At 38.0% G+C, this 19,048-nt stretch overlaps 1 protein-coding gene across 6 annotated transcripts in view; it reads left to right on the top strand.

Annotated features, from left to right (window-relative positions):
• The window catches only part of LOC102231735 (protein TANC2), a 156,606-nt gene that overhangs the window by 36,359 nt on the left and 101,199 nt on the right, over positions 1-19,048 (top strand). For 5 of the 6 annotated variants that reach the window (XM_023340301.1, XM_023340300.1, XM_023340299.1 and 2 more), the window contains exon 3: positions 553-655. In XM_023340301.1, the coding sequence (XP_023196069.1) occupies positions 589-655 (67 nt within the window). In that variant the 5' untranslated portion in view covers positions 553-588. Of the gene's footprint in view, positions 1-552; positions 656-11,416; positions 11,436-11,623; positions 11,705-19,048 lie in introns of those variants that run through there. The other variant, XM_023340302.1, reaches the window with a different exon arrangement.

Genomic DNA, 19,048 nt, shown 5'->3' with positions numbered 1-19,048 from the left:
GGTTTTTTTACTCATACCAACAATTCAAAGGGCTTTTTATTTCTGCTTATTTCATTGCTTAGTTGTGTTCTGTGTCTGTACTCGTTTTTGCCTTTTCCCTTCCATCTCCATATATGCTTCTGAAGTAGTTTGACGTTTAACAATTGTCATCCTTCACCTTACGCTACCGCTGACCGCACTCTGTTTACCAAATAAAAGTGAAGGCTGGGGGGATCTTTCTCCACGATGTGTTGTAAACCCACTTGTACTCCTTCTATTCTTCTCTAATTACAAGGAGGCACTTGATCTCGCACTTTGATGACGGAGATAAGATCAAGCATTCATGAAAGGGATTTTCCCCCCTTCAGTTTTCTGATACATTAACTCCTTTTGAAGCTTCCCCTCTTCTCTCCTATCTGGAGAATTTAGCTTTGCAGCACTCTCTGATATCGCCGATAAAGCTTTTAACTGATTATTTCTACTGTTGACAGTCGGACTTCCGTGCGGACATCCGACCATACTAAAAGGCTCCTTCAAAAAGATTAACGTATTTTCTTTGCTCTCTCCCACCAGGTTTCTTTCTGTAGTCGGATCTCCGCTGCTGCAGCCATGTTTAGGAACAGCTTGAAGATGCTACTGACGGGGGGGAAGGCCAACCGCAAGAGTCGCAGCAGTGGTGAGTGTGTCTTATGATTCCCGTCACAAACAGTGACGCATCTGCCTGTCAGCTCCGGGAGGTGTCGACAAGGTTTCTCGGTTTATTTTTGGAAGCAGAAATAAACCGAAAATTCACAAACGTGAGCTAGTGGATTTGAATAAATTCCCTTTTAGAATTCATTCATACTAGGTTTTCAAAAGTTTTACATAAATAAAAATCTACAAAGCTTGGAGGACATGACCCTGTGTTTAGAAGGTTAGATAACACTGGGAAACCCCCATTGCTCTATGTGAATGTGGAAACCATCAGACTGCGCCTGTGCAGGAGGAGGAACGGGTGAACGGGATGGTAACACCACTATTATTTTCATCTTTTCTCTTTCAAGGCGTTCACTCCTGTTGTCAGAACTTAAATCCGGCTTCTCTGTGTTATTTAAAGAATGCTACGTGGAGCAGCACTGTGAATAGTCATTTTAAAAGCACAACAGGGAATTTCCAAGCCGGCCCTCATTTTTCAGGCTCTCAGTTAATGGTTAACTTCAGACCCACTTCAGAGGTCTTAAGGTGTGATGGCTGAAAGGGAATTTATTTACTGTTATTTTGAAGTCAGAAGAAAACATTTTCTACAATTTTCAGTAAAATTTGACCGATTGAAAGACGGGACATACCACCTTCACAACACTTGGCATTTGCTGTTGAACTTTTTATTGACACTAGACTATAGTATTTTTTCATTGTTTTTGAGAAATCTGTACTGTAGTTGTGCATGATCACTAGATTAATGTAGATGTATGGGGAGTGATTAGACCTGATTTAGATTAGATAAAACACAGCTAAATGCTAATAAAACATAGCTTTAAAAATACAGAACTGTGTACAAAAATCCATACTAATTTTTTTTTCACCGAAAACCTACATTGCCTGAGTTAGATAAAACACTATCGGTCCATCTATCCCTGTTTGTATTACTATTATTATAATTACTATCATTATAATTATTATAATTTGGGATTAAATCAAAAATAAGAACCCAGCTTTCTCACTTCCATGTGGACTAATTTGTTACTACTTCAATTTAGTTGTGTTCATTTTAAAGCAACTGTCCTGTTAAAGTTTCAAAGCATTTCTGTTCCCCCTAATTGGGGTTTTGCTTCTATCTCTTTAGGTGTTGTTCCTACTTTAGTAATATGTGCCAATTTGACAAGCAAATTATCACAAAATGCATCTTATGTCATCTATTTAACTTTATCAGACATAAAAAAATGGTCTTTTCTTTCAAACTCTTGAATGAATGCAACCAAATGTCTTGAAACTCACCGAAGCAGAGGATTTCCCAGACTGCAACAACCCAGAACAGGTGGAACTACTTGAGTGTTGTGACGTCCTTGTCTGCAGGGCTTCAAGCTCGAAGAAAACTTGACGTTACCAAATATTGTGCCGTCTCTGCCTTTAGCATGTGCAGAGTGGTGCTGCGTGACGGGAGTATCCTCTGGTGTTTTTCTCTCTGTTGCAGTCATCTTGCAGGGAATTCACTCATCCCAGCAGACAGGATCTGTTCTTGCAATCTGTCTCCTGCTCTGCAACATCTGTATCATGCGTCTCTCTGCCTTTAAGACTGTGAACACTTTCTTAGAAAGCTTAATTAAGCTGCATTTAGGAGCAAAATCAAAACCAGACGTTCGTTGGTCTAATTCTTCCAGGGGCATAACAAGGCTGACTTATCTGTATCTGACAGGCAGGGAGCGCTGCTGCTGCTACTACGGGAAAAAGAACTCGGCTCAACGAATGGAGTTTTCTCTCAAACAGAGCTGCCGTACAGCATGCACAGACTGCTGAAAATCAGTTCAAAAGAAAGATTGTGAGATAAAATGACTGTCTGCTGCATTTGAAGCAGTTTGAAGACTTCTTCACACTTTGGGTTTGCTTCAGCCCACAGCAGGGAAATCCACCCGCTAATCTGAACAGAGCGGAAAAAATGTCTTAGCCACTAGTTGCTACGATGGTGAGTGGCAGATTTAAAACTACAGAGATAATCTTTATTTGATTGAGACGGGGTTAAGATTTATATAACTGTTTTTTTTTTTTGAAAGAGCATTTTCAGATACCAACAGATGGGAGTTTCTGTGATTTATATCTTGAAAGCAAAAAGCAATAATTCAAATTATACAACTTAAATTTGTTCCTTTTTGTCTCTGTGTTGTCATATCCGATGCATGGATAGAGCTGTTGTGTTTTAGCAAGGCTCTGAGTTATTTTTCCACCACCATCATTTTCATCCTCCCATCAGAGGGGTGGAGAAGTGGCACTAGACTTGAAACAAAGTCAACAACCTGACACTGCAATTACAGTTATGGCATCGGCTGATTACAAAATGAGAAATGGGGTTGAAAGGTTGGTGTGTCTGGACAGGAAGATTTTGCATGACTAATGGGCTTTTAGAGGGATGGGATGAAGAACTGTGGTTAGAAAGTAAAAAAAAATAGATGAACTTGCACATATCTTGCTTGTCTAGGGTAAAACAAAATACTAGTTTCTAAACAATACTGAATAAAACATGCTGTTTTTTAAGAATCTAAGTTAATGTACTTAGAATTTAAGAATCTAAGTTAATGTACTTAGAATTTAAGAATCTAAGTTAATGTACTTATATTTGCTTGGCAGAGCTATTTCACTAACAATTCTTTATTTAATCAGATACACTAGTAGACATGAAATGTGGGTTTAACAAATTTCAACAACTGTATTAGGCCATTTCACAGCCTGTTGCAGAACTTGATGAAAGCTTTTGGGGTTATTTTGGCTCGCTTTGTGATGGCAACTTAAACTGGACAAAAGTAAAACATTACAATAGCTTTAACATAGGCTTAGGCAAAATGAGAAATTGTATTGTATTGTAATCGTTGCCTCTGACAAAGTAAGACAAGAACAAAATAAAATAAAAACAAAATCATATGGAGAAGGCTACCACAGCTCTGCTTGTATCAGAACTCTCAAGTTATTAAACTCCACAGACACTGGCTTTTTTAGTATCAATTAGTATCCGAGTATCGATTTGTTTATGAACAGTTCCAGTTTCCTGCCAGTTCCAGTAACTCTAAAAGTCTGAAGGCAGCAGCTGTTTGACAGGAATCAAGTTGGCCCCCTCTAATTACAGGAGTCTTAATTGATGGCTCATTCTCCACAGTAGTTGAAAAATCTAATTAGAGATCATCAGATTAGCAAACATGCTTTGAGATTCAAAGCACAAGCAAGAAGTGACACAGCAAGCAGGGGCCTAATGCAGTCTAAATGTGGTTACTGTGCATTTCTGAACAACACGTAAAGCCCGGCTGCACCGACTACAAGTTCTCATAATGGTACCAGGCTTTGTCTTGTTGCTGTTGTCATGGTTGCTGGTTTAAAGTATTTCTGTTCTGCACAGTCAGTCCTTATTAATTGATTTTCTACATGGCATCATTCAAGTCTCTCGTCACCACTTTTCTGCTCATTTATGGCTTTCTTAAAATCCCACAAAACTGCTCTAGTTTTCATTTCACTCTTTTCTCTTACTTCCACTTGATTATCAGCGTAATAAATTAGCATGTGTTATCGGGACGTTTTTGCAACTCCACTCTCAGTTTCTGTGACTAAACGTATTTAATGAAGTCTTGGAATTTAATGTTTTAATTTATGTGCAATTTTTCTGCAAACTCTGATCTATAGATCAACAATTATCCCCAGATCGGCTCATTTTCATATCATACATTTTTTAGTTTATTTCTGCCTTCGCTCAGACATTTCTAAACATCTGCAGAGCGGTTGATGTATTTCAGAGTTGAATAAAGTCTGAATTTGCAAAACATTTATATGCAGATGTACATTTACATATATATTGCTTGCTCACATTCAAAACAAGCTATACAATATCCACCATTAAACATTAGGGGCTGGATTATACGCACTGAGATAAAAGGTTTGTCCCCGTGGAATATTATCTGATGTAAGAAACTCCCGGAGGAGGGGCAGCGGCTGAACAGGAGCCGATTCTGGCTGATCTCCACGGAGCGACAGATTGGCACCGACTGCTCCACAGAATGTTCCCTTCCTTCCTGTATTAATGAACCAAAGGAAAAGTGAATGGAACCAGATCCTGTTAACAGGCGGCATCGCCGTCCTCCTGCAGAGGGGGGTGGCTTACTGAATGTGGGACATTTGTTGGTCCCATTCACCACATATTTGAAAATAAAAAGCAAACGCGGCTGTTATTTTAGTTTTTAAGAGTGTGTCTTTTAGTAGAATAATGATATTAAAAGAAAAAAAAAAACAGTTGATCGTCGATTAAGGTCAGTTTTGGATATCTTGATGAAAATAAATACTGTTGGTCAAAATGTGGTGCAGCATCTTCAAAGAATATATATAATTCAGTTAAATTAAGTTTTTGATAATTATCTCCATAATTCATCTAAATACTTAACTAATGAGAAATTAAAGAATATGCTGTGTTTAGCTTCATGAATAAGAAATGATTTGTTTATAGTTATGAAAAAAGTAGGAGGGCTAAAATGGGAATGTGGTGGAAACAAATGGGGATATTATTGGTTGAATTATTAAATCACTTGGACCGATTTTTCCTATGAGCAATGACTCGAATCATTTGTTTTATCATGAGCTTTATGAGAGCAATGCTGTAAACACTATACCTTTGTGTGGTTTTAGAGCATTTTTTGTGAAGTTGCACCAAGAAATCATATTGTGCCGGTATCATCCCATTTTTAGCTTGATGAGGCACGACCAGTCACTGGCTGGTCGGACAGATCATAATTTTGCTTTTGTTTTCTAAAAATACTGACTTGTGGAACATTATTAATATTCTCTGATACACAGTGAGATGTTCAATCTTCTACTTAGTCATTTTTGACTGTTCAGTTCACAGCAGGCTGGGAAAAATAATTTGAATTCTATTCTTAGACGTCCTTACCCTGTAGATTTTAAAGAGAAATAGTTGGTGGGATGGCATAGCTTTTGAAAATGCTGTAATCAGAAATTGCTGATTTAAAACGCTTGCAAAGTAGGCAACATTTTATAAACCTCATTCTTTGTTATGCTGTGGCTCAATAACCTATTTGTAGCGCACGTCACACAAGGAGTCTGTCAGTATGGTTCATAGCTGTTGAAGGGGGAGCTTTGACCTTTTGGTTACTAAGAACAACAGACTAATGTCTATGACCTTCTTCAGCTTCTTCTGCAATGTCATTTAACTTTCACCCTTCAGCTGTTGACATCCTGAGGTGCCTTTATGCTGTGTTGCCTGGGCAACCGTGAGCCAACACAACTGTTCTATGAGAGTAATGGTGCCATGTTAATACACGGGTCCAAAAGGGAGTTGGTTGCATTGAGCAGTTTCTCACATCAAAGACAAAAATGTTTGCATATTTCTCAATAAGCTGATTTTTATCCTTGTTAGAGGATAGTTTTGCATGTTAGCAACCTTCCTGCAACACTAAAATAGATGAGGAGAAGTCACTTCCTTAGTGGGGTCAGACATAATTTACCAGTCTATCAGGTGGATGGCTTGGATGCTAAAAACAGCTAACCTCATCAGCTGGCACCTGTGTCCTCGTCTAAGTAACTATGATAATGAAAGCGGTGCCAAAGCGAAAGCACAAGGAAGGTCAAAGACCACTCAGACTGTCGACAGAGCGTCGTGGGGGCTGAGATAGACGACGTGACCGAAGTGTCAGAAGCGGCTTTCTGATGTCTTGTGGAGTGTGGGAGGCACTTATAGGCCCATCATTATGCTTCAACGGAGCTGCATGATGCACATACCACCCTTGTCTCAGCCGTCCATACGCTTTTACTAAAGGACCTTCTTTAAGTCCTTCAAGGTCAGGAATGTGACTCCCACCTTCCCAAAGACCCACTGCAATGTAAGGAATAACATAGTTTTTACTCTAAACAGTATATAAGATTTTTTTAGATCATTTACAAGTACAATTCTTACTTCATGTCATGAGAAAATCTAATTTCTATCATGTGGATCTTTTTTCTTTTTTTTAGCAAGAAATATGTTTTGAAGGTTTTTAAATGCTACAAGACTGCAGTGACAACACTCTTCTGTGTGGAAGATTTTACTGAGTAAAGAAGACTCAAGACTCAAACTTAGTTTTTAGTCTGGTTGATTCACTCTGTGCCAAACTGAAAGAGCAAGATTTTCAGCAAAGGCACTCATCATTTTGAGCTTCTAACATTTCCGACACCAAAAAATAAAATTTTTTGAAATGTTAGCCTTGAGGAAAACCTGAACGAAACTTCTAAAATGTTATTTAATGCATAGCTTCCACTGGCACATATTGCAACACACTGAATAAATATACTCAAATTATACATTTGTGTTTTTTCAATGTAAAATAAAATTTCATGGCTTTTTGTACATCTCTGTCAGGGGTGCCAAAACATTTGCTCCCACCTCCAGCAGTGTTTCATCTCCTGCCTGGATGCTGCAAACCACCAACACAGAGATTGGATGAAGAAGGCCACTGGTGTAAGCACAGCTGCTGCATGCGAAAGTGAGCCAACAAATTTTTATGGCAGTTGTGTTGCATCCAATTACAACAGGTGAAGCCTCAGAGGATGAATCTGCCAGACTCACTAGTGTGTTAAAGAACCAACTCTCAGTGTTCTTAGTTTGGAAGTATGAGATACCTGCTTATATCAACACGCTGTTTCAGTCCAAAGCACACTGCAAAGACACGATTCTCTTAAAGCCAACTGCAGAATAAAATAGAACAATGTGGTTGAGTGTATGATCTGCTGTAATAAGCCACACTCACTGCTGCTGATGGTACTCTGCTGCTTGTTGCTCCATTTGTATCACAATCGACAGTATAATCACAGTGAAGCACGTCCTTGTCAGGGTTTTTGCATTTGTCGAGCCACAAGTCTGCCTTCGTCACTAAGTACTTCTGGTTCTGTCCCATGTTGTGCAAAAGATTTAAATCACCTCTAGTTTCTGTATATCAAAGACATAGTTGTGATCTCTTATGGTATCCTTTATGTACTGTATTTTTAAGGCTTTACACAATATCTCCATGGACTTAAGCTTCAAGGTATTGACTATGGATTGGAATCTGTCATTTCTTTCTTTTACAACTGCCACATCCCTCATGTCAACCCACTTCTACAGCAGAGATGGCATCATAAAAGTCTTATCTGGACTAAGGACTAAGAAGGACTAAGACTAAAAAAAGCAATGGTTTGCTGTCAATGGTAAAATTCTTCTTTTTATAAGTGAAGGTAAATTTAGCAATTTATTTGAAGTTGATTGGCCTGTAAACTGGCTTGACCTAAACATGAGAAGATCTTTGGAGTAGTAGCCAAAAAAAGACCCAACCATGTGGACACACTGAAGGCTGCTTAAAGCAACTGAGGCTTCCTTAACACTTTAGCCCAGGCTGTTGACCTGGGCTAAAAGTATAAGGTGCCTATATTGAGCAGTGAATCAACACACTTTTCATTAGGCTGACATTTATGTTTTAAAAATTAGATCAGCAAGCAAAATCTTGATGAGTCCATCTTTTGTTTTTATACCTAGGCAGCTAATATCCTTTGCTTAAACCAATCTCTTCACGATCCAGAAAGAATGTGAGGTATGAACTATATGTAATGACTCTAACCTGTGCCTACTCCTGCACAAACTCATATTTTTACTGATTATGGTAGGTTTAGGAGCCATTTTGTGGCTGAATATTTGGGTGTTGTGACCAAGAAACTGCCTATATCCAAAGAACTCAACAAAGCCTGGAGAATGATTCATTTAGACTTAGGGAAACAAAGTCTGCCTCCCCGTAAGCTAAATATAAAGAAATGTTTGACTTTCATATAAATCCTTTGCAGTTATTTGTGGGATTTTCCCCCCTCAACTCTGCGACTACCCTCTGCAGGGTCTTGAGTATCCCACTGACAGCAGTATGACGGCTGCTCTCAGTCTTTCTGAGTGATTTCACTTGCTGTGTTGGAGCACAGTGACATTTAAATAGAGAGCTGCTCTGGAATCTGTAGGAGTCTCTCTCTCTCATGCTGCTCTTTTGTCATGGGAGCCGTACTTTTCAGCATTAGCGGTACGGAGTGGGCAGCATGACGCGTGGGTAAAGAAGCGCTCTTATAACCTCTCCTCCGTCTCTGATCACAACGTCAATAGTGGTAACTCGTGCATCTTTCCCTTCCCTCACCTCTTAGTCTATTTATTTTCTTGCTCTCCTTCTATGGCTCTTATCCTCAATTTTCCTTCATACATTCAAATAGGCTTTAATAAGAAAACCTTCAGGATTTAATTGTGTGTTTTGGGGTTTCGGATTTATATTGCCTTTCTTCAACTAAAGATGAAGGTATCTTAATGAAGATAAGAGTGTAAAGTATGACTTATATTTAGCAGCTCTTACTACCCTGACCTACATATTGTGTTGTTTCCTTTAATGGCTATTTTATTGGCATTAATGGTTGTAATGTACTTGAGAAGGGAGATAGTTAGGATCCCAGATTTTATTGAAGAAAACAATCTATGAAACCTGAAAACAAATTTTTCAAACAACTAGGCTGATAATTGTATTTGTTCATGAGAAAAAAAAATAATTGTCTTTAAAAGGTGAAGAAATGCTACTTTTGGAAAAATAAAAATCAACCTGACTTTTTTTTTTTTTTCCTTTTATGTTTAGGCAAAACCTCATGAGTTTTATAGCCTTGAAAATGTAAAACTTTGACCACACTTATTTACATATTTGGCAGAATTAATTTAAATTGAAGGTTAATGTTGGCCTACTTTATCCATTCCAAACCCAGTTTTGATGTGTATTTTGGATCATTGTGTTCTTGGAACTCCCAACTTTGCCTGATTAAAGTAAGTGGCAGAATGGAAGAATTTAAAATATTCCCCCTCCTTCATTATTCCATTAACTTTGTGCACAACTATCACTGGGAGAATAAGAGCTCCACAGCATGATGCTTCCATGTCCATACTTGAGAGATGCTATGGTATTATTTGGCTCGAAACCCATTAAGTTGACTTGTGAACCTTAATCTTGTCATTTTGGAAAAAAATAAAATTTTGATCTTTGTCTCATCTGACCAGACGTACTTTTTCCAAAATGTAATTAGATTCTCCATGTTGGAAGCTGCAAATTTCAGCTGACCTGGAAAGTGTTGGTTTAGGATCATGGGGTTCTATTTCTGTTTACACCCTCCCAGTACAAAGTTATGAACAGTTGTCAAAAAATAAGTGTTAAAATAAACTTAAGATCAAAATGAGTTTGGGACCTATATTCCAATTTAATCCTATGTACATTTAAGTTACATTTGCTGTGTAACTCAAATGTCTACAAGTGGAATGATTGAAAAACATGAATTAAAGGATGCGGTCTGAAGTGAAAAACTCTGTAACCTCCTATAAATTCACATCATGCAAACAGCAGACAAATGTTAGCAAACAGAAAGCTGCTTGAAGTCGTTGCAAATTTAGCAGCTGGAGTGGAAAATTTCCCTCTGGATTTCATGCAAAACTAGATGCATAAACAAGAATCTGTTTGGCATCATGTTTGCCAGATCAAGTTTGCGTTTACAATTTGTTTCTCCTGCCCTGCCCCCAAGTGGCAAAAGGGAAGAGACTGCTGTGCTGTGGAAAGGTATTTGCTCCTGTTACTTGTTTCTTCTGCTTTTGCTTTTATGTAATGCATAACAATTTAACTAAATATTGATGTCAAACAAAGATATGCTTAATATCTAGCCCTATGTAAAAATGCAATTTCCCCTAAACCCAATAACTGGTTCATCACTTTTGGTGGCAGCAGTTTGGTAGCACCAATTTTTGCAAAATGTATGAATTACAATAATTTTCTTTAAAGAATTCCTTTAATTCATCCATATTTGAAGGTTGTAAATCTTTGAGGGCTAGTTAATATCCAAAAATTGGTCAGACCAATGCTCCAGATGCTGTTGCATTTTACAACTTGGCCACTCCAAATTCTAAATTGGACATGCTTGTGTGGCTTTGACCTTGTTGTTTTGTCCATTTGCATAATTCAAGTGTCAGTGATCTGCCAGAGTTCAGAATTCATGGTTACATCAAATGATGTAAAGTCAGTCCCAGCTTCTAAAGCAGCATAGCAGCCCTATGCCATTACTTCACCATTACCATGTCTGACTGTATAATGATGGAAATTATCTTTCTAGTCTAGCTTTAAGTTTTAAGACAGCTCTAACAGAAAACACCGCCCCTGAAGTTTAAAATTTTTTTTAACAAAGCAATTTTTACAAAATATTTTGGGTGCATAAATAAGTTTTTGGCAAATATGCGACTGGCTGTTCTCTTAGTAGGCAGTGGTTTTTGCCTTGGAAATTGCCAACTGAGTCCATGTGAGGTGTAAATTGTCACTCTTAGTAATATTGGTTAGGAAACTGAACTGAGCTTACCCCTAAAATTCCAGTTAATCATAGTTGATTTGTGATTTAACACAGTTACTTTTCACCAAATTTAGATGACTTTTTGTCTTTTATCAAATATTGTTCAATCACAAAAAGTGTGATTGAACAACATGGCGAAACATTTTGGATTTAGAGATCTTTGGTTTTTAAATGGTTAAGGAATTCCACTCTGACTACAGAGTGAGCGGGAGGATGAGGAGAGTTATTGCTGCCAGAGAGTGAGAAGAAGAAGAGGAGGAGGAGGAGGAGGAGGAGAAGGTGGGAAGCGAATGAGAGTGAGAGAGAGTTGCCTGTCTGCTCGGGTTTGTGGGTATGAGAGTACATGTGTGCACGCTCGGCTCGGCTCGGTGAGTGTATGCGTGCTGACACCTGGTGCTCACCCTCCCTCGCTGCTCACATTGTGGAGAGCTCTCAGCCTGTCTGGACCGTTCTTTACCTCTCCCTCTTTTCCTTTTTATTCCATCCCTCTATCTTTTGTCCTCTCTCTGCCTTTCTCCCCCTTCGTTGTTTCCTGCTCCTCTCCGTGTCCCTACAGCCTCTTCCTTTTGTTCAGGACCTCCTCCACCATGCTGCGGGATTTTTATTGACTGGCCAGACATGCGCTCAACTGACTAAGGTGAGCCGGATGAATCGGGGCAGGAGGGCGGATGGACTGCATTGATGTTTTGAATTCAGCTCTGAATATAGGGAGTGGTAGGGACAGGCTACAGAGGAAAATTGGCACTATTCACCCTGTTATTTTTTTCTGTATATTTTTGTTTGCTTTAGCCTGCAAGTCTGAGCAGCAGTTGATGGGAAAAGCCTCTGTGTAGGTGTCTCAGCTTGTACTTTGAAAGGTGAGGGGTTCAGCTGTGGGATTGAAGAGTGTCTGTGTGTTGTTTGGTTTCTGACTGGTGTCAGCAGCTGGTGTTAAATCCCCACTTGATGATTTGTTTGTTCTGCACTGGCTCCTGCGCTTGGAGTCACCTTGACCCGGGCTTTCACAGCAATTTGTGTCTTAGCGGCATCGTGCCACACCTTAAGCATGAGGCGTGTGTGTGACGGTGTGTGTCACTGTTATAAAACACTAATGGTGGAAGAGAGTTACGGTGTCCTACTGAAAAGCAATCAGAAGAATAAATCCAAAACAAGTTATTGATGAGTATTAGAAGTCATGCTTTTAAGGTGATGCTTGTCATTCTTCATCTCTTCATAAATCCCTGCTTTGTTTTTTGTTCTATCCCTTTTCTTCATCAAATTATTGTATTTTATATTAGATGATCAACCATTCAGCTCTTCCTCGTTTAAACTGGAAATTAAAATCAATTTGCTTTACTTTTGTATCTTCATTGGCTAACAAACTTTCTGGAAATCTCTTTAAAAAGCTCTTCTAATTTTGACAAATACGTCTTGCCCTAATTTAATCCCCTAAATGTGTATTATTTTCCTGAATTGTCACAATTATTTCAGTTCAATTACTTAATTTTATCCCCAAATCCTTTTTTGTTTGGCTTCATTCAACAATCACATCTTGTATTTAGAAAGATAAACATTCCTAAATAACTAAAATGTCCTCTAACTCTCCCTTTAGAGAATTAAAACCAAAAGTAATTGAAAAGTTGCTATATTTCAGGAATTCAACTCAAAATGTTGATTAATATGAAGAGTTTGTTTTGTGATATGGCCAACAGCTAATGAAAATTTATAATTTGGTTGTCTAACATTTGGTGAATGTTATAAAATACCCCCAAAATAAGCATTTTTAATGTGCTATAGAGGTAATCGGTCTGCAGCTCTACTCAATCTTGACTCTTGATGGGTATCACAATCCTCTCAAGCCTATGGTTATCCTGTACATCAAAAATATGTCAAAATATTTTTTAAAAAAGATGTAACAAAATATGTATTGAAATGTAAATGTTGATGTAAACAAAGCTGGTCACTAAGGCCAAATTAAAAAGAACTACAAGGGAAGGGTCCTCCCAGCAGAACATTATGCTGAAGTTAAATCCAAATTGTGGCTTTTAAACTCTTAATGGCTGCAGTAAAAGATTTCTTCTGCATAATTGATTATTTTTGATTACTGTTTCCAGTATTCTTTGGTTTGTCAATAAACAGAAGCATCAAGGAAAAGCAGCCTGGACGGTGGATGAGTTTAAGTGCGGGGGCCACCCATCTAAAACAATGTGCATTTCACTGGAGGGGTGAAGAGGAGAGCATCAACAGGGCGGTGTCTGTCCTCAAATCTGAAATAGAAAGTTTAAAGTCTTTGAGGGGAGACAGCAGCATGGATAAAAAGGCTACAGGTCAAACCAGAGGCCAGAGATGGACTGATTTAAATTTTTTGACCTAAGCTTGGTTTCAGAGATCTGTAAAATCGTTGCCCAGCTGACAGCAATTTGGTAAGCTGTGTCTTGTCCCGTTTTCTTTTAGTCTGTCCAATCTCATAAATAAAGTCAGGGTGCAATGTCTTTTCCCCATTTTTTCTAGAACAAATTTGCCAAATTTGTAGTCTTGTGCAATAAATTGGTAAAATATCTGAGTTTTTACTTTTTAACTCGAATTACTGAAATACATTCAATTCTTAATGATTTTCTAAGTTACTGAGATGAGCCTTTTTTTGTTTACTTTGCTTCAGACACCAGGCCTGTTCTCTGCTCCTCTCCATTCTTTGTCACACGTCTTCCTGTTTTCTGCCTCTCTGTCATCACTTGACTTGTAGTCCAACTCTCCTCTTCTTCCTCACACACTCTCTTCCACCCACTCAGATATTTCTGGAGAACAAAAGGAGAGGGGAGTGGGGGCGATAAAACACTAGAGCAGGGAAGACTTAATGTACCAGCCCTGCGTAGGCTAATGAGTCTTCACCACTTTGTTTCTCTTTCCCTCCCTCCCCTCTCTTTTCTGTTCCCTAAGTCCTTGTGCCTCCCAATTTATCCGCATCATCTCATAACCAAATGTCCACCTCATGCCCTCAGGGTGCTCCCACCTTCAAGTAATTTTCTCCTCCATCATTGTCTTCTCCTTTCAACTCGGCCACTTCTCTCCCTCTTCCTTCTTCATTTCTTTTTTGTCAATCTGTGCGCTGTAACATTTACATCACAGCTTCTTTTTCACATCCTTCCTGCTGCTTCTCTGTTCCTTTCATTCCTTCTGGAGTGGTTATTTCGTCCCTCCCCCTCATCTTCTTTTTGTCAAGTCCCACTCGTTCCGCTCGTTCATCATCCATTTATGCTCATAATTGCAGGTGCTAAAACACTTTTAAATCTAATTTCTAATCATCTTTTTGCTTCCTGGTGGACCTTACTGTCACTTATACAAATCTTTTATGGAGAAAACAGATAAAAGTAACTTTTTTTTATTTGGTTAGATGGGACATAAATGAATTTATGTTTATAAAAGTAAATATATGTTTTTCAGTCCATATCAGACATATTTTCCCATCCACATCCTGTTATTTTTCCCAGGAAAGTATCTTTCATCGTGACTATTGATCTTATTATGGTTGCTCAATGTCGCAGAAATTTAAATAACAGGAAGTGCCATGGCTTACTTATCACGCCAATGTTACAGTGTTGGATTTTCAAACAGGAACAGGAAGAAGTGTGAAAGTACCATGGATTATGGAAAAAAACGTTACTTTTTTTTTTTACCCATCGTCTGTCCGTTGAGCTAACCATTTATCCTGACATTCATCACTTTCGCTTTCAAATTATTTAAAGAGAAACAGAATGAGTACTTTGTGAATCTTAGTCTGTAAAACTTTAGGAATGTTCACAATAAACTGAGTCATAATCCTGCGAGTCGCTCTGTGCTGCATGGCACAGGCAGTAAGACGCACATTGCTGTGTTAGCAAAGGGGAGTGTTGGTTACGTTCACAAAAGCAGTAATTGCGAGAGCCACAACTGTGAGGCGTGGACTGCAAACCTATTGCTGCCATATGCACCTCCGCTGCTGTCTCTGTCTCATGGTATCTGTCTTCTCATCTTTCATTTAGAGCAAAATCTCCTCTGTCTGATGCCTCTGCCTTTCCTTCTCTCCAGTTTATGGACAACGGAACTCTGAGTACTTCTGACTGACTAGATCAGCGAATCGGCTATCTTAGATCTGTTAGTTGTGCAAAATATATGGTGATTATTGCTGTATGAATTTATTATCATTATCCATTCTTTGACCAGAATGAAAAGTACCTTGTTTTTTGTTAAATACCTTGTTCACACTAGCACAGATGCAAATCATTTTAATGTAATCCTCTCATCCAGAGGTAAACAGCAGTTATCTTTAGCAGCTCATTTTCAGTCTTGTGACTAAAATGTAATTATGTTTTAGCCCCAACTCAATCATCTGTAGCACAGATATTTAGAAATCTGTTTTTTCTTCTTTCCAAAACACAGCTCCAGTCTCAACTCTTGGAGGGCAAATGCAAGTCCAGGCATTGAAATTAGACTGCTCTCACACCAGATGCATGCTGTCTGGTCTGCCTCAAACACAGAACTGCTCTAGATACAAATGCAAATTATTAGGAGATTTTATTAAAAATATTAACAATTTACATCAATGAACTCCAATCCAACATGTAAAAATATAAAACGCAATAATTATGTAACGTAATGTTTAACCAACCTAAAATATGAATATATTTTCAGTGGGCGCGAACAGAAAGATGTAATTAGATACGCACAAGAAACTGGCAAACGTCAACTCTAAAATACTGAATCATAACTTGCACCATTTTCACTACTACAAGCGTATCTTAATATGTCTGAGAGTATGTACTGTGTTTTCTTTAGTGTGTTTCTTTAAGTAACAGACTTGATTTTGGCTGGGGCTGAACCACAATTACATTTTAGTCAAACGTCTGAAAATCTCAATTAAAATGAGAAAGAAAATAAACCCTTTTTGGTCATAAACATGGCATAACATCATGAACATGAAGAAGTCTTCATGTTCATGACTGTTGCAATGAAGTGTCATTCGGTAAATAATGACGCTTAATGCAAAGTTGGCTCTCTTACTTGATTTTTAATGTAAGTTTTAATACAACTTTACATAAAAATGTAATTATTTGCCAAATAATGCTAAGTTGACACTCTTAATGCAACTTTTAATGCACGTTTGCATTATTTACTGAATGACACTTCATGACAACAGTCATAAACATTCATGAAGACTCCTTCATGTTCATAACAGGTGTTATGCCTTATGCACACCCCTTCAAATAATTTTTCTTATTAAAAAGCTAAACATTGAGAGTAAGGTTAGTTTTTTGTGATGAAAGAAAAACTGCATAGATGTTCCTATCCAGAGTTATTATAATTACTCATGACGCAGCAACCGTGCAGCGCCAACAGAATATCTCGGAGGCACATGAGCAATGGAGTTTCATTTGCATTTGGCAGGAAAATATAATAATTCTTAAACTATGAGAATAAAACCAGGCCTTGCATACATTACACATCCCTGACTTGCATGTTTCTTGTGCATGATGCAGTCTCAGAGTGTCCCTCATCAAGTAAAGACATTTCATTTCTAATTGAGAGGTCCTGAATCCAAGCCTAGATGCTCCACTTTTGCTGGTCAGAAAAAAATTAACAATCAAATGTAGATTTAAAATACAAACTGTTCTCTTTTAAACCAAACATTTATCAGTTGCACTTCATCTGATCTGTGAATTATTTTGTGACTTCTTAAAGGTATTTTTCAACTAAAATATGCTCACACGTATTTTTGTGGCTATGTTACAGGAAACCGGTGCTTCTGGTTCCAGTTTTTAGTGCAATAAAATCAGCTCTGGATAATAGTGCATGCACCCTGAACACAACAATAATGATGCAAAATTGTCATATTGTGACAGCCCCAAAATATGAGCTGCAGAATTGTAAAGATGAGTGAGAAATTGGACAGGAAATGATGGGAGAAAGTTGTTGACTGAAGTGATATTGTAATGCTTTGTTTGTGCCAGTTAATGGACGAACTGTTGCGTCACAAACACTTTGCAAATGCTGCCAGAGTGACTGATCTATCTCAACATCACATTAATTACAGTAAGAGAGGTGTTTGAAAAAAAAATGGTGTGAAAAAAATCCAAGTATAAGTATTCATAAATAGGTGAGAAAAAATAGGATAAATCACAATCTTTCAGACATTGCTTATCCAGGGAATGCAGAATCAAACCTGCTTCTAATGAGTCTTCATTGATTTATTTATAAGAGCTCAGAGTGAAGTACAAACCATAACCTCTGTCGTTTCATTCTGTTCTTAGAAGTGTTTTAGAAGATTTCAATAATTTTTTAGTTTAAAAATTGCCTCATTATATAGAGATTTCACTTGGGGGCAGGGATGAGACATTAAACTAACAGATTTATTTGTTTGTTCTCCACTGTTTAAAGGAATAAAACCCATCACTTGATGTCCACTTGTCTCTTTAATGGTCTCCTGCCAAACAATATTAAGTGCCCAGCTGACGGCAAACCTTTATATAAAAAATTGATGCATAAGAGCAGGATCTGCCAAATCTAATAAGTGTCTCTTTCTTACAGACACACACTTATCCATAAACTAAACTGAACTTTATCTAAGCTTCACACCTTTTGCTGGACTTTTGTATTCAGGAAAGACTCAGCTATTCAGCAGTTTTTAAATGTATTATCTAAACTTAATCTTGCTTGTTTTATCAAGCATATCAGAAAATTTCCATCTTCTAACTTGTTACTGCTTTTTATGTGAATGGAGAAGAAGCTCCATTTTGATGTATGTGCATATATATTCTCACCTCTAAATATAGTCCGGTATATGGTGAAGCTGTCATATTGGTGACAAAAGATATGCAGCCGCAGACATTAGCCTACTTTCTCCACACCCTGTGGAAGTGTTGGTGTCTGCTGTGCCTCTGCAGCTTCCTTTTATTTTTAATGTCCATTTCATTATTCAGGCCTTCACGCTTGCAGTTACAGACTCGTCTGTTGCATTTCAAGTACTGTGTTGGCATTATCTGTGTGTATATAAGTACATGTGGTTTTTCTTCCACCTCCTGTCATCACAGTGACGCCGAACACAGAGTGAGTTATTGCATCACTGCGGGTGAGAATTGCAAAAGCGAGCACGCTCTTCCTTCATGCGTTATTCGTTAGTCGTTCTCCACCTCACTTTTTGTTTCTTCTCTGGGTTTACATTGGTCATTTTCAACTTCTGATTGTTAGTTCCCTGCAACTTCATAGCTTTCCTTTGCAGATTGAGGAGCAAAATTCAAAATGACATTTCACTCGTCTGCCCCTGGCCACCTTTTGTCGAACATGGTGCAGCGCCTTTACAGTTGTTGCTTTTCTTTGCCTCTGGTTGTGTGTGAGTCATTGCATGCTGTGTTTTATCTGCTACTCTTTTTTATATTCAACTGGTATCTCTTGGGAAGCAGTATCTCTTGTGCAAATAAAAGCATAAGATGCTTTGAATCGTTAAATAAATAAATAAATAAATAAATAAATAAATAAATAAGCTGAAAATGGCACCCTTTTATTTTGAAGTTTTTTAACCAAAATCAGTCCTCATTTTTGATCTGAGGCTGTTTTGTGTTGGTAAAAAGTAGCGTCCTCCTGTTATGGTGAATTCTATTAAATGATGACTAATTTCAGGGTTGCAGCTCTTTCAACATGAATATCATCAAGTAGCCATTCAACACAATGATTAGTCATACAGCCTGTAGACAGTCCATGGAAAGTAAAACTGACTTCTGCACAACTCCCTGAGAGAGGATTCGGTCTTTATACGTGTCGCCGTGCACAAATCCAACGCCTGGAGCTGTGAAAGCAACACTGGATAGAGTTTAGTCTGTTTGTCTGAATGTTATTACATTTCTTGAACTTTATGCAGCCTGTTTATGTTAGACGACCTCTGTCATCTGTGGAGTTAAATGTGGTATGTAATTTAGAAAATTCGTTTTCATTTGTTCTTTGGCAGTTTCTTTTTCATTAAATCTAATAGTAG

The sequence above is a fragment of the Xiphophorus maculatus genome, chromosome 10 (genome assembly GCF_002775205.1).
Source record: "Xiphophorus maculatus strain JP 163 A chromosome 10, X_maculatus-5.0-male, whole genome shotgun sequence".
In the NCBI taxonomy this organism is placed as follows: domain Eukaryota; kingdom Metazoa; phylum Chordata; class Actinopteri; order Cyprinodontiformes; family Poeciliidae; genus Xiphophorus; species Xiphophorus maculatus.
Note: the sequence above shows the minus strand (reverse complement) of the source record. Positions and strands in the feature narration are given on the sequence as shown.